The sequence below is a fragment of the Choloepus didactylus genome, chromosome 3, assembly GCF_015220235.1.
Source record: "Choloepus didactylus isolate mChoDid1 chromosome 3, mChoDid1.pri, whole genome shotgun sequence".
In the NCBI taxonomy this organism is placed as follows: domain Eukaryota; kingdom Metazoa; phylum Chordata; class Mammalia; order Pilosa; family Megalonychidae; genus Choloepus; species Choloepus didactylus.
The window spans coordinates 72,499,901-72,516,875 of NC_051309.1; the positions used below are offsets into that span (position 1 = coordinate 72,499,901).

General features: G+C 37.3%; 1 protein-coding gene across 1 annotated transcript in view; it reads right to left on the reverse strand.

Moving 5' to 3' along the window:
• Positions 1–2,140: 2,140 nt before the first annotated feature.
• The window catches only part of LOC119530298 (UDP-glucuronosyltransferase 2A3-like), a 352,297-nt gene continuing 337,462 nt past the window's right edge, over positions 2,141–16,975 (reverse strand). The window contains exons 5-8 of the mRNA XM_037831437.1: positions 14,993–15,124; positions 5,484–5,571; positions 4,398–4,617; positions 2,141–2,417 (exon numbers count right to left, since the gene is read on the reverse strand). Coding sequence (XP_037687365.1) covers positions 2,141–2,417; positions 4,398–4,617; positions 5,484–5,571; positions 14,993–15,124 — 717 coding nt within the window. The remainder of the gene's footprint in view (positions 2,418–4,397; positions 4,618–5,483; positions 5,572–14,992; positions 15,125–16,975) is intronic.

Consider the following 16,975-nt stretch of genomic DNA (forward strand, 5'->3'; position numbering starts at 1 on the left):
AACAACACTGCCCCCAACCCTGAGGCTGTGGGATAGCTGTGACTCTTGAAGATAGCTACCTCCATTTTCCTTATATAGACAGCATTAGCAACATCCTGATATTTTGGACAACAGGCAAATCTGAAAGTACATGATACCCTTTCCTGGCTTTTGCTTTTCTAGCCTATTGGAAATTGGAATTGTAAGCATTTAATATCTTATATTAAATCTTTTTCTACTTGAAATATGTAGACGGTTTCTGTTTTCCTGATTGAACTTAAGACTGATACAGCCTCCAATAGGAATCAAATAAAAGCTCTAGGAATTACCAGATAACTGATGTAAATATAAAGTGTTATTCATTAACATCTGACATTAGAACCCTATGAAGCTCTCTTGCTCCTAGCTGTTTTTTTTTGGCCTTAAACCACCACTTGTTACAATATATGTGATCTGATTCTATGTGTTTGCATCGTTTTTTTTTAAAACCTGGCTCTTGCAACTTGCATATCCTCCCTATGATTGATCTACGCAGTTCCAAAACCTCATCTTCTTTGACCTTGGATTTCAGATTAATTTTTATCAGAGTTCACCTTACCTTCATTGATCTCATTTCTTTGCCAGTTACATTGAGCCACTGTCATCCATGAATACGTGACCCAGGATGCTAGTGTGTTTTTTTGTTTTGTTTTGTTTTATTTTGTCCTTTTTTTTTATAAATAGCAAATACGCAAATATACTCTTTATAACATCTCTACATCAAAGAAGAGTCAGTAGAAAAACATCAAAATAGAAGATGAGTATAATTCATGAACACAGAGCAATAAACATATGAAAAGATAAGAAAAGATGGTCAACCAGATAAATAATTAGGAATTTGACTATTAAGCCAATGAGATAATTTTCATATACTTTGAATTGGAAAAAATTAATATCCACAATAGAGAGACACCAAATAACTAACCCCTCCAGTTCTGCTTGACGGTACATGAGCAGAGTGGGGCTCAAGGCAGAGATGAAGTCTGTACATGAGCCCAACCAAGACTAAGCCAGCTACTACTGCAACCAAAAACCCAATCTGCAGCTATGTCTATTGTGATTATACATTTTGGGACCAAGCAAATGACCACTGGTGGTGCTGCAGACCCAGTGGACCTACTGTAAGCTGATCTTTATCAGGACTCTCTATTCATTGCCTGCACTCCATATACCCTCCTTTCATAAACTTCATTTTTAAAAGAAAGTCATGCCCCTTGCTCATCTGAATCTTACCATAAGGCAGTGCCCAAAAGTACAAAAACCTTTGGGATTCCAACAAATGAGAAATTTTGACATACTGTAGTCTGTTGTGTCAGTTTGCAATTTAATGTCTCTCACCTCCAAATTCAGCTTTGTGCTATTAAATCTGGACCTTGTAAACATTTCTCCTTTACTAACTAGCTGAAAAGAAAAGCTTCATCAATAGAGGGCACTGGAATAACCCTGCAAGTTGGTAATGGCAGGAAGACACATCCCTTCCTAAGTACTACCCTTGTATTCAGTAATTGTGATTGTTGGATTTTAAGAATTTTGTGACTTACTATCCAATTATGAAGGGTTGTTCAAGAAAGCAAGGATAGTAACTCCAGCAAATTTAAAGTCTTGTGTAGAAAATATCTTCAATTCTTTTAACCAAAGACTTAATACAGGTTTCATAAGTCTAGGCAGAAGGTCAGTTAGGACCATTCAAAATACCTGAAATAAAGAAAATTTCCATGAAGAAATATTTCATGCTTCTTGAGGGACAAATGCATACCATTTGAATGCATTTAACATACATAGAATAAATTTGTGAAAATGCACAGTAAAAACTTCAGGCTTTCTGATCTTCTCAAATCAGTACATAAATCAACACCAAAGTAGAATTGTTTGAGGATTTACAAAATATGAATAATACCTTGAATATAATCTATCTTTATGTCCCCAGGAACCATTGCCTCTTTAGTGTGATGAATGAAATTGATGAATATTGAGGAATAGTTTATCAAAAAAAAAAAAAAAAATACAAAATCTCAGATTTATTCCCCTGTTAGGGTAGAATAACTCACAACTTGAAACATAGTGGTTGAATTAAAGAGTGAGCCTACCTACCATGCATAATAGCCTTAGATCTCTAGGAACTCTACTCCTTCTTTTCCCTCTTCACTGTCTTAACAAACTTTCTATAGCCAAACAAGCAACACTTAATAAGGAAAGTGACAATTGCCACACAGGCCAGCAGGAATCCAGTTACATCCAGAGAGTAGTATTGTGCCCAGGTCAAGTCAAGGGCAGCTGGCCTGAGGTGCTTGGCTCCTTTGTGGTGCATAATAAACTCGATCCAGAAGACCACTCGGTCCAGGGGCTTTATGGGCTGGTCATGGTGGATTCTTGATAACTTCATGGCATTCTCCTTATAGCTGAGGGAAAATGAAGCAGATGTAAACTTAGACAATGAACTAGAAAATATAAACGTGAAATATTCATGCAGAGGGTACAAATGAGTGCTACATAAGAAAATATATTGTCGTCTTCAAAGATGATTATACAGATCACAGACTGTGGGTTCAAATTTTTTGATTGCATAGGATTTCAAGAAGTATAGAAAGAGAGAATATGGGGGAGGAATAGAATGAGCTAAATCCCAAAAGGGGAAAAAAAGAAAGAAAGAAATCACTTGAGAATTCAGAACTTGAATTATCCAGTAGAGTTACTGATGGACTTGGTTTACACGGTGCAGGTTAGTATAATCCAGAGAGAGGAGGCAGATCCCTGATGAGGTCCAGGGACATGTTTACACAGAGCTGGTCAGGAATTGGTATTGCCCAAAATTGGAATTGACCTTGGGTCAGTGATTTAGTGGTTAGAAGAGTGAAAGTGGGTTGCCTGGGTTTGACTCTTAACTCTGATATTCACTGTCTGATTTTTTATTTTCTCTATGCCTCAGTTTTCTCATTGTTAAAAGGAATTGATAGGAATAGCACCTTCCTTATCTGATTATTGTGAGGCATAATGGATTAATTCTTAGAACACTTACAATTGTTCCTGTCATGTAGTGTACCCAGTAATTGTTTGCTACTATTAATTTAGTTGTCCTCATTAGTATTATTATTTATGATCTGAAGATTGCTAAACATTTCACTCTGAGGCATTGCGGTTCATTTGTTTCTACTGTTGAAAATGATTACGGACTAATAGATGGGGAAGAAGCCATAGAGTTATATCATTTATGAACTTTGAATTCCAAAGTGTTGTAACAGTATAGCATTGTATCAACAGCTATGGACGGGACTTGTCTCCTTGTTATTTTAAAATCACAGTAAGAAGGCTGAGTTTTTGAGATGATGGCACCAGTCGAGAAACATTTTTGTAATACAATATAGAACGACTGTAATGAAGAAGTGTCTTAATACATGCAAAAAACTAGTACCATGCCTAGCATACCATAAATATCAGCAAATAAAGAAATTATCTTCATTTTTCACTGACAGCTTTACATTTTTTAAAAATTAAAAAAAAGAAAAATGTCTATACTGGAAAGATGTACTTTTACATGAGTGAATTCATCAAATGAAAGGTATATTCCTTTATATAATAATGAAAAACAAAATTGATTTATGTGATACCCTTTAGGATGGGCAATAGGTGTGGCTGAAATGAAAATAACACTTCTTTGAAAATATAAGTGTCTACTGCACTAATATTGTCAATATATTCTCAAATAAAATATTTTATTTCCACTAAAGTTATTTCAAAGCAAAATACCTGATTAATTATAATACTACAATAATAATAGTAACAACAAAACTGAAATCAATGTATACCTTCAGAGAAATTGGGCACCAGATATTTCTGTTTTCAGGAATTTTGGCTTTTGAACTGAAATATTCTAATGTATTTCTTCCAGGTCAATCACTTTTTTATTTTATAATTCCTCCAAATAAGATAGAAACAACCACAACCAAAACACCTAAGAATTTGCCTGCATTTATAAGTAGTATCCTTTTTTTTTAAAAGTTTTAACTGGATAAATTTTAGATTCAAGGTGTTTACATTTATCATTAATGGGTTTAAAACACTAAAACAGAAATTTCTGGAATTTGGTAAATGTACTGGGAATTGAGGTTGTTTATGTCTTGCTGATTTACTGGGGAAGGGGGCCCACTTTAGAATTGTTTAAAACATTTGATGAATTCTCAATGCTGAAAGTCAATTGGTTGTGCAGATTAGAAATGTACAATATTCATGGTTCCTTGCTTCAACTTTGTTCTAGTGTTACCATTTTTAGTGATTCCTTTCATTCTCCATATTGAGTGTTTTAAAACTTCTCCACTTTCCTGAAACCTCTGACAAATCTTCCTCCTAATACCAGAAAGAAAACCTTTTTTGGGACAACTCACAATGGGTCATTGATGACTGTCTTCAAAGCGTTAAGTAGATCTGTGCTTGTCAATTTGAAAAAGTCCAGACTCACTGCTGCCCCCTTGAACTTCATGTGAGCGATGTTATCGAATTGATCCCAAAACAAAGGAATGCCCACCATAGGGATCCCGTGGTAGATAGCTTCATAGATGCCATTGGTTCCACCATGAGTTATAAAAGCTTTGGTTTTTGGATGACCTAGGATTGGGTAAAATTTAGCAAAATTAATTATGTCTTACAAATAAAATGAGAAGTGGCAATAAAAGGCAGTGCATGAGGCAGTATTTTCTAGATAATAGATTATTGTCCCCATGAAACTGTACTTCAATTGTTTTCAGATCTCAGAGCAAGAAGCAACTAAGCATGTGGAGAGGTAAGTGAAGTCTTCCTGGAAGAAATTCTGTATGCCTTGAGACTTGAAAGATGAAGGGAAGGTTGCCAGGTGGACAAGTTGAAGGAGAACATTCTGGATAAAAGTAACATCATGTGCAAAAAGGGGTCATGTTAAAGCATATTCTCTTAAAGAGGTAAAAGTCACTGAGTATGACATTTAGGGTGTCCAAAACAGCAGAAAGTGTGAGGTGTTGGTGCTGTTATCAGAAAGATGTAAGGCAACACTTCATCATAAAATGTTTTATCACTTCATGATAACGATTTTGGATGTTTTCCTGTGGAAAATGGAGAGTCACTGATTTGAAAAGAATGTTGTTAATGTGCACTGGCACTTGAAACACTACATAGGGGAAAGTATAGGTGTGATAAGAATGAATAAGGAGAGAGAAAGCTCATCTAAGAAGTTACTGAAAAATTCCAAATAAAAGGTAATTACACCTGACATAAAGATACTTTGATTCTGGCTCTAAGGAATGTGACTGTGTATAATAAAATTTTAAATCCTCTATTTCTTCCTTTCCCCTCACTAAGACTGGAAAATAAATATAAAGAAATTATGTTTTATTTTTGAGATTTTCAATATTGAATATCTGATAAATTCATTTCCTCTTAAACTATTATCATCTGATTGGCTGTAACTCACATTTTCAGTGTTTGTTATTCATTCTTACCAAGAAGGTCATTTTGCGGGACCCACTTATAGAGCTGAGTATTGGGTCCTAAGGTATCTGGTTTCTTGCCATCGAATCTCCACAGAACCTATTAAGGTGAAGAAAGTGCTTTATTCCATGAGTAGAACCACAAAGTTATAGCAAATTTTACTTTTAAGCAGATTAAGCAATCATCTGGTCAACTCCCTTCCGTATGACAGATAAGGAAATGAGTTCAAGAGATGTTAAGAAATTGGAACTAATACAACACTGAAGTAAATAGAAATATGCACATTCAATCTATTTATTTTTATATCTGATCTGGTATGTAATTATGATGTTTCACACATAGTAACTAAGACAAATGAGATTATCAATAACAAATTCAAGTTCTTAAGCAATTGTTAGGCCATTATTATAATTATAGTGCAAAAAAACAGTAAATTCCTAATGATCCACACATTTATTTTGTCTTATCTATTTATTATACTAGCTCTCATCTTCCAAATTTAGTATTAACCTGGTGGGTTTTTTTTGTTTTTATTTTGAGTGATATTGAGGGAATTTACCTATAGGCACTTGTTCCATAAACTATTTTGTTAGATTTCTGCATTATTTGATTAAAGTTAGCAAATCTGTGCAATCAGCTATTTGTGAGAACTAAGTGAATTATGCTGAGGAAGTAAGTATGATTTCTTTTACTTCACAAATTATAAACCAATACTTCCAAGTAAATTTCAATTGGCAATATATGATATGAACTGAAAGTGTTATCATATTGCTAGACTGGTCTAGAAGTTATTTAAATGTAGAAAAGAAGAGCTCACTGGTAATTCATAAATAACAGTTTGGGTATTGGGAAAAAAAAAAAATCCAAAATTGTGATTATGTTAAATTTTGTTTAGCTAATCCCATTAACAAACTGACCATTATGATAATAGAAGTAGTAGCACCACAAAGCATTGACAACAGTGATTGACATGGCCTCCCATATCCAAGTCACTTCCATGCTCAACACGATGCTCATCATGGAATTCCCAAACAATCCTTTTGAATAGGAGTATTATTTACCAGTGGTTCACTTGTATTTGATATATGAATGTTAAAAGTGATTTCAGATCCTAGAGAGGCGGGGCAAGATGGCAGACTGGTGAGCTGTATGTTTTAGTTACTCCTCCAGGAAAGTAGGTAAAAAGCCAGGAACTGCGTGGACTGGACACCACAGAGCAATCTGTCTTTGGGCATACTTCATACAACACTCATGAAAACGTGGAACTGCTGAAATCAGCGAAATCTGTAAGTTTTTGTGGCCAGGGGACCCGCGCCCCTCCCTGCCAGGCTCAGTCCCGGGGGAGGAGGGGCTATCAGCTCCAGGAAGGAGAAGGGAGAATTGCAGTGGCTGCTCTTATCGGAAACTCATTCTACTGATTCAAACTCCAACCATAGATAGACTGAGGCCAGACACCAGAGACTCTGAGAACAGCCAGCCCAGCAGAGAGGAGACGGGCATAGAAGGAAAACAACACGAGAAGCTCCAAAGTAAAAGCAGAGGATTTTTGGAGTTCTGGTGAACACAGAAAGGGGAAGGGCGGAGATCAGGCCTTGAGGCGCATATGCAAATCCCGAAGCAAGGCTGATCTCTCTGCCCTGGGCACCTTTCCTTAATGGCCCTGGTTGCTTTGTCTATTAGCATTTCAATAACCCATTAGATCTCTGAGGAGGGCCGTTTTTTTTTTTTTTTTTTTTTTTAAATCCTTTTTGCTTTTTCTAAAACAATTACTCTAAGAAGCTCAATACAGAAAGCTTCAAAGAATTGAAATTTGGGCACGTCAAGTCAAGAGCAGAACTAAGAGAGCTCTGAGACAAAAGGCAATAATCCAGTGGCTGAGAAAATTCACTAAACAACACAACTTCCCAAGAAAAGGGGGGTGTCCGCTCACAGCCACCATCCTGGTGGACAGGAAACACTCCTGCCCATCGCCAGCCCCATAGCCCAGAGCTGCCCCAGACAACCCAGTGTGACGGAAGTGCTTCAAATAACAGGCACACACCACAAAACTGGGCGTGGACATTAGCCTTCCCTGCAACCTCAGCTGAATGTCCCAGAGCTGGGAAGGGGGAGCAGTGTGAATTAACAGAGCCCCATTCAGCCATCATTTGAGCAGACTGGGAGCCTCCCAACACAGCCCAGCAGCCCAGAACTGCCCTGGGGGGACGGCACTCACCTGTGACATAGCACAGTCATCCCTCAACAGAGGACCCGGGGTGCACAGCCTGGAAGAGGGGCTCACTTGCAAGTCTCAGGAGCCATACGCCAATACCAAAGACTTGTGGGTCAGTGGCAGAGACAAACTGTGGCAGGACTGAACTGAAGGATTAGACTATTGCAGTAGCTTTAAAACTCTAGGATCATCAGGGAGATTTGATTGTTAGGGCCACCCCCCCTCCCCGACTGCCCAGAAACACGCCCCACATCCAGGGCAGGCAACACCAACTACACACGCAAGCTTGGGACACCAATTGGGCCCCACAAGACTCACTCCCCCACTCACCAAAAAGGCTAAGCAGGGGAGATCTGGCTTGTGGAGAACAGGTGGCTCGTGGACGCCACCTGCTGGTTAGTTAGAGAAAGTGTACTCCACGAAGCTGTAGATCTGATAAATTAGAGATAAGGACTTCAACTGGTCTACAAACCCTAAAAGAACCCTATCAAGGTCAGCAAATGCCACGAGGCCAAAAACAACAGAAAATTATAAAGCATATGAAAAAAACAGACGATATGGATAACCCAAGCCCAAGCACCCAAATCAAAAGACCAGAAGAGACACACCTAGAGCAGCTACTCAAAGAACTAAAGATGAACAATGAGACCCTAGTACGGGATATGAAGGAAATCAAGAAGACCCTAGAAGAGCATAAAGAAGACATTGCAAGACTAAATAAAAAAATGGATGATCTTATGGAAATTAAAGAAACTGTTGACCAAATTAAAAAGATTCTGGACACTCATAGTACAAGACTAGAGGAAGTTGAACAACGAATCAGTGACCTGGAAGATGACAGAATGGAAAATGAAAGCATAAAAGAAAGAATGGGGAAAAAAATTGAAAAACTCGAAATGGACCTCAGGGATATGATAGATAATATGAAACGTCCAAATATAAGACTCATTGGTGTCCCAGAAGGGGAAGAAAAGGGTAAAGGTCTAGGAAGAATATTCAAAGAAATTGTTGGGGAAAACTTCCCAAATCTTCTAAACAACATAAATACACAAATCATAAATGCTCAGCGAACTCCAAATAGAATAAATCCAAAAAAACCCACTCCGAGACATATACTGATCACACTGTCAAACATAGAAGAGAAGGAGCAAGTTCTGAAAGCAGCAAGAGAAAAGCAATTCACCACATACAAAGGAAACAGCATAAGACTAAGTAGTGACTACTCAGCAGCCACCATGGAGGCGAGAAGGCAGTGGCACGATATATTTAAAATTCTGAGAGAGAGGAATTTCCAGCCAAGAATACTTTATCCAGCAAAGCTCTCCTTCAAATTTGAGGGAGAGCTTAAATTTTTCACAGACAAAGAAATGCTGAGAGAATTTGCTAACAAGAGACCTGCCCTACTGGAGATACTAAAGGGAGCCCTACAGACAGAGAAACAAAGACAGGACAGAGAGACTTGGAGAAAGGTTCAGTACTAAAGAGATTCGGTATGGGTACAATAAAGGATACTAATAGAGAGAGGGAAAAATATGGCAAACATAATCCAAAGGATAAGATGGCCGATTCAAGAAATGCCTTCACGGTTTTAACGTTGAATGTAAATGGATTAAACTCCCCAATTAAAAGATATAGATTCGCAGAATGGATCAAAAAAAATGAACCATCAATATGTTGCATACAAGAGACTCATCTTAGACACAGGGACACAAAGAAATTGAAAGTGAAAGGATGGAAAAAAATATTTCATGCAAGCTACAGCCAAAAGAAAGCAGGTGTAGCAATATTAATCTCAGATAAAATAGACTTCAAATGCAGGGATGTTTTGAGAGACAAAGAAGGCCACTACATACTAATAAAAGGGGCAATTCAGCAAGAAGAAATAACAATCGTAAATGTCTATGCACCAAATCAAGGTGCCACAAAATACATGAGAGAAACATTGGCAAAACTAAAGGAAGCAATTGATGTTTCCACAATAATTGTGGGAGACTTCAACACATCACTCTCTCCTATAGATAGATCAACCAGACAGAAGACCAATAAGGAAATTGAAAACCTAAACAATCTGATAAATGAATTAGATTTAACAGACATCTACAGGACATTACATCCCAAATCACCAGGATACACATACTTTTCTAGTGCTCACGGAACTTTCTCCAGAATAGATCATATGCTGGGACATAAAACAAGCCTCAATAAATTTAAAAAGATTGAAATTATTCAAAGCACATTCTCTGACCACAATGGAATACAATTAGAAGTCAATAACCATCAGAGACTTAGAAAATTCACAAATACCTGGAGGTTAAACAACACACTCCTAAACAATCAGTGGGTTAAAGAAGAAATAGCAAGAGAAATTGCTAAATATATAGAGACGAATGAAAATGAGAACACAACATACCAAAACCTATGGGATGCAGCAAAAGCAGTGCTAAGGGGGAAATTTATAGCACTAAACGCATATATTAAAAAGGAAGAAAGAGCCAAAATCAAAGAACTAATGGATCAACTGAAGAAGCTAGAAAATGAACAGCAAACCAATCCTAAACCAAGTACAAGAAAAGAAATAACAAGGATTAAAGCAGAAATAAATGACATAGAGAACAAAAAAACAATAGAAAGGATAAATATCACCAAAAGTTGGTTCTTTGAGAAGATCAACAAGATTGACAAGCCCCTAGCTAGACTGACAAAATCAAAAAGAGAGAAGACCCATATAAACAAAATAATGAATGAAAAAGGTGACATAACTGCAGATCCTGAAGAAATTAAAAAAATTATAAGAGGATATTATGAACAACTGTATGGCAACAAACTGGATAATGTAGAAGCAATGGACAATTTCCTGGAAACATATGAACAACCTAGACTGACCAGAGAAGAAATAGAAGACCTCAACCAACCCATCACAAGCAAAGAGATCCAATCAGTCATCAAAAATCTTCCCACAAATAAATGCCCAGGGCCAGATGGCTTCACAGGGGAATTCTACCAAACTTTCCAGAAAGAACTGACACCAATCTTACTCAAACTCTTTCAAAACATTGAAAAAAATGGAACACTACCTAACTCATTTTATGAAGCTAACATCAATCTAATACCAAAACCAGGCAAAGATGCTACAAAAAAGGAAAACTACCGGCCAATCTCCCTAATGAATATAGATGCAAAAATCCTCAACAAAATACTTGCAAATCGAATCCAAAGACACATTAAAAAAATCATACACCATGACCAAGTGGGGTTCATTCCAGGCATGCAAGGATGGTTCAACATCAGAAAAACAATCAATGTATTACAACACATTAAAAACTCGAAAGGGAAAAATCAATTGATCATCTCAATAGATGCTGAAAAAGCATTTGACAAAATCCAGCATCCCTTTTTGATAAAAACACTTCAAAAGGTAGGAATTGAAGGAAACTTCCTCAACATGATAAAGAGCATATATGAAAAACCCACAGCCAGCATAGTACTCAATGGTGAGAGACTGAAAGCCTTCCCTCTAAGATCAGGAACAAGACAAGGATGCCCGCTGTCACCACTGTTATTCAACATTGTGCTGGAAGTGCTAGCCAGGGCAATCCGGCAAGACAAAGAAATAAAAGGCATCCAAATTGGAAAAGAAGAAGTAAAACTGTCATTGTTTGCAGATGATATGATCTTATATCTAGAAAACCCTGAGAAATCAACGATACACCTACTAGAGCTAATAAACAAATTTAGCAAAGTAGCGGGATACAAGATTAATGCACATAAGTCAGTAATGTTTCTATATGCTAGAAATGAACAAACTGAAGAGACACTCAAGAAAAAGATACCATTTTCAATAGCAACTAAAAAAATCAAGTACCTAGGCATCAACTTAACCAAAGATGTAAAAGACCTATACAAAGAAAACTACATAACTCTACTAAAAGAAATAGAAGGGGACCTTAAAAGATGGAAAAATATTCCATGTTCATGGATAGGAAGGCTAAATGTCATTAAGATGTCAATTCTACCCAAACTCATCTACAGATTCAATGCAATCCCAATCAAAATTCCAACAACCTACTTTGCAGACTTGGAAAAGCTAGTTATCAAATTTATTTGGAAAGGGAAGATGCCTCGAATTGCTAAAGACACTCTAAAAAAGAAAAACGAAGTGGGAGGACTTACACTCCCTGACTTTGAAGCTTATTATAAAGCCACAGTAGTCAAAACAGCATGGTACTGGCACAAAGATAGACATATAGATCAGTGGAATCGAACTGAGAATTCAGAGATAGACCCTCAGATCTATGGCCGACTGATCTTTGATAAGGCCCCCAAAGTCACCGAACTGAGCCATAATGGTCTTTTCAACAAATGGGGCTGGGAGAGTTGGATATCCATATCCAAAAGAATGAAAGAGGACCCCTACCTCACCCCCTACACAAAAATTAACTCAAAATGGACCAAAGATCTCAATGTAAAAGAAAGTACCATAAAACTCCTAGAAGATAATGTAGGAAAACATCTTCAAGACCTTGTATTAGGAGGCCACTTCCTAGACTTTACACCCAAAGCACAAGCAACAAAAGAGAAAATAGATAAATGGGAACTCCTCAAGCTTAGAAGTTTCTGCACCTCAAAGGAATTTCTCAAAAAGGTAAAGAGGCAGCCAACTCAATGGGAAAAAATTTTTGGAAACCATGTATCTGACAAAAGACTGATATCTTGCATATACAAAGAAATCCTACAACTCAATGACAATAGTACAGACAGCCCAATTATAAAATGGGCAAAAGATATGAAAAGACAGTTCTCTGAAGAGGAAATACAAATGGCCAAGAAACACATGAAAAAATGTTCAGCTTCACTAGCTATTAGAGAGATGCAAATTAAGACCACAATGAGATACCATCTAACACCGGTTAGAATGGCTGCCATTAAACAAACAGGAAACTACAAATGCTGGAGGGGATGTGGAGAAATTGGAACTCTTATTCATTGTTGGTGGGACTGTATAATGGTTCAGCCACTCTGGAAGTCAGTCTGGCAGTTCCTTAGAAAACTAGATATAGAGCTACCATTCGATCCAGCGATTGCACTCCTCGGTATATACCCGGAAGATCGGAAAGCAGTGACACGAACAGATATCTGCACGCCAATGTTCATAGCAGCATTATTCACAATTGCCAAGAGATGGAAACAACCCAAATGTCCTTCAACAGATGAGTGGATAAATAAAATGTGGTATATACACACGATGGAATACTACGCGGCAGTAAGAAGAAACGATCTGGTGAAGCATATGACAACATGGATGAACCTTGAAGACATAATGCTGAGCGAAATAAGCCAGGCACAAAAAGAGAAATATTATATGCTACCACTAATGTGAACTTTGAAAAATGTAAAACAAATGGTTTATAATGTAGAATGTAGGGGAACTAGCAGTAGAGAGCAATTAAGGAAGGGGGAACAATAATCCAAGAAGAACAGATAAGCTATTTAATGTTCTGGGGATGCCCAGAAATGACTATGGTCTGTTAATTTCTGATGGTTGTAGTAGGAACAAGTTCACTGAAATGTTGCTATATTATGTAACTTTCTTGGGGTAAAGTAGGAACATGTTGGAAGTTAAGCAGTTATCTTAGGTTAGTTGTCTTTTTCTTACTCCCTTGCTATGGTCTCTTTGAAATGCTCTTTTATTGTATGTTTGTTTTCTTTTTAACTTTTTTTTTTCATACAGGTGATTTGAAAAAAGAAGGGAAAGTTAAAAAAAAAAAAAAAAAAAAAAAAGTAAACAAAAAAAAAAAAAAAGGAAAAAAAAAAAAAAAAAAAAAGATGTAGTGCCCCCTTGAGGAGCCTGTGGAGAATGCAGGGGTATTCGCCTACCCCACCTCCATGGTTGCTAACATGACCACAGACATAGGGGACTGGTGGTTTGATGGGTTGAGCCCTCTACCATAAGTTTTACCCTTGGGAAGACGGTTGCTGCAAAGGAGAGGCTAGGCCTCCCTGTATTTGTGCCTAAGAGTCTCCTCCTGAATGCCTCTTTGTTGCTCAGATGTGGCCCTCTCTCTCTGGCTAAGCCAACTTGAAAGGTGAAATCACTGCCCTCCCCCCTACGTGGGATCAGACACCCAGGGAAGTGAATCTCCCTGGCAACGTGGAATATGACTCCCAGGGAGGAATGTAGACCTGGCACCGTGGGACGGAGAACATCTTCTTGACCAAAAGGGGGATGTGAAAGGAAATGAAATAAGCTTCAGTGGCAGAGAGATTCCAAAAGGAGCCGAGAGGTCACTCTGGTGGGCACTCTTATGCACACTTTAGACAACCCTTTTTAGGTTCTAAAGAATTGGGGTAGCTGGTGGTGGATACCTGAAACTATCAAACTACAACCCAGAACCCATGAATCTCGAAGACAGTTGTATAAAAATGTAGCTTATGAGGGGTGACAATGGGATTGGGAAAGCCATAAAGACCAAACACCACTTTGTCTAGTTTATGGATGGATGTGTAGAAAAGTAGGGGAAGGAAACAAACAGACAAAGGTACCTAGTGTTCTTTTTTACTTCAATTGCTCTTTTTCACTCTAATTATTATTCTTGTTATTTTTGTGTGTGTGCTAATGAAGGTGTCAGGGATTGATTTAGGTGATGAATGTACAACTATGTAATGGTACTGTAAACAATCGAAAGTACAATTTGTTTTGTATGACTGCGTGGTATGTGAATATATCTCAATAAAATGATGATTAAAAAAAAAAAAAAAAAGGGATTTCAGGGTCTTACTAAAAAACTAACATAGGTGATTCGGAAAAGGCTAGATCAGATAATGTAAATTTGGTTCAAAAGTAAACTTGCTTATAATTGTGCCTAAGAGTCTCCCACTGAGTGCCTCTTTGTTGCTCAGATGTGCTGGTGCAATTACCATTTTAAACTTTATTCCTTTCTGATAATGCCTGCAGTGTGTACACTGTCCTAAGGAATCTTGTAAGGGAAAGAGCAAATGAAAGCATAGACTTCAGTGAGTTCTGGGTATTTGGCCATGATACCATTAAAATACACAAACTCCACACTATACCTCTTATAAAATATATTTCTTTCTGACCACATAATGTCAAGCTACAGTGATTAGCAATGAAAATACTCCCTGTATTATTTTAGCATCTAAAATATATATTTTTATTTTCAACTTAAATTTTGAGATAAATTGGAACTATCATAACGGTTTATCTTCTTGCAGAAAATTTCCATAATCGGTTACCTTATAGAGTTTGACAGACTGATTGACTGATTGTTCACCAGTAAGCCTTTATCTAACCTTTTGTGGAATCTGGGCAAGGGCTGATGCAATCACATTGGCCTTTTCTTCAATCATGTTACTGACCATTGACCCAAGAGTAAACACTACACTGCCATTTTCTCCAGAGCTCTGGACAAACTCTTCCATTTCCTGTGAAGAAAGAATGTGATCCGTAACAAAAGAGCAGTATATAATAATGCAGTAAAGAATAGTTGCTTTTATTTGTCTTAAAGGTGTGATATTAACCTAAAATATATTAGAGTCTTGATTTCATTCATAAAGAATAGTATCCTATGTGCTGACAGAATTCTTTTGCAATGCCAAAGTCAGGGCAATTTCAGATAACAAACTGTGTTGACCTAGAGCTAGGTACCCTAGAAAAACATGCTCTCAATCTTTATCCTTACCAATGGGTGTGAACCCATTGTAAATAGGACCTTTTGATGAGGTGAATCAGTTAAGGTGTGGCTAAATTGAATCAGGATTGGTGTTAATCCTGTTGCTGGAAGCTTTATAGAGAAGGCCATGGAAAAGGAAGCCATGAGGAACAGCCAGAAGCTGAAAGTCAATAGAACCAGGAAGAGAAAGAAGGTGCTACCATGTGTGCATTGCTGTGTGACAGAAAAGCCGGGAACCCTAAAATCACTGGTCAGCCAAAAGATGCCGACCCCAGAAGGAAGCAAACTTTCTTGTTCCTGAAACCATGAGCCAATAAATTTCTTTTAACTCAAATCCATTGTACGGTGTTTGTTCTAGCAGATAAGAAACTAAATATAAATGTTAGAAATTATTTGGTATTTATTTATAAATACACAGAATTTATGGTCTTTATTATATACATATAGGGTCTATTTTCTTGGTGTTTATTCTGTCAGACAGCTATGATGTAGAAAAGATCCATGTTTCCCAAAGGAACTTTACTGAGGTTTTCCTATACACTTGGTGTATGGCAGAAAAACCCTGCTCTGATAGACTTCAACATCCTCTTTATGCTCTACAAAGTGTGACTCTGGGGTCCCAAAGGAGGAATTGTTTAAGTGCTGGAGTAAAAGTGTAAATTCTAGGTTTGGCTGCCAATATTGTTGGAGACACATTTATACTGTTGATGGATGACTACTCATCAACTAAAATTTTAACATTTCAATTTGCTCATCTGGTTGCCAAAACTTATACACCTACATTATTTTTGCCATTTTATTTTAAACTTTCTAAAATTTCTAACAGTCTATATTCACCAAGCAACCATTCTTCCTTCTTTTCTCTCCTGTATTGTGGTAATCTCCAATCCACTCTGTGTCTCTATGAATTTGTGGTTTCTAGATTCCATATACATGAAGTCATACAGTATTTGCCCTTAAGTGCCTTAATTATTTCACTCAGCAACACATCTTTTTTTTTTTTTTATTAAATTCAGTTTTATTGAAATACATTCACACACCATACAATCATCCATGGTATACAATCCACTGTCCATAGTATGATAACATAGTTATGCGTTCATCACCACAATCTATCACTAAACATTTTCCTTACATCAGAAAGAACCAGAACAAGAATAAAAAATAATAAAAGTGAAAAAAGAACACCCAAATCATCCCCCCATCCCACCCCATTTGTCCTTTAGTTTTTATCCCCATTTTTCTACTCATCCATACACTAGATAAAGGGGGTGTGGTCCACAAGGTCTTCACAATCACACTGTCACCCCTTGTAATCTACATTATTATATAATTGTCTTCAGGAGTCCAGACTGCTGGGTTGGAGTTTGGTAGTTTCAGGTATTTACTTCTAGCTATTCCAATACATTAAAACCTAAGACATATTATCTATATAGTGCATAAGAATGTCCACCAGAGTGACCTCTTGACTCCATTTGAAATCTCTCAGCCACTGAAACTATTTCGTCTCATTTTGCGTCCCCCTTTTGGTCAAGAAGATACTCTCAGTCCCACGATGCCAGGTCCACATTCATCCCTGGGAGTCATATTCTGCATTGCCAGG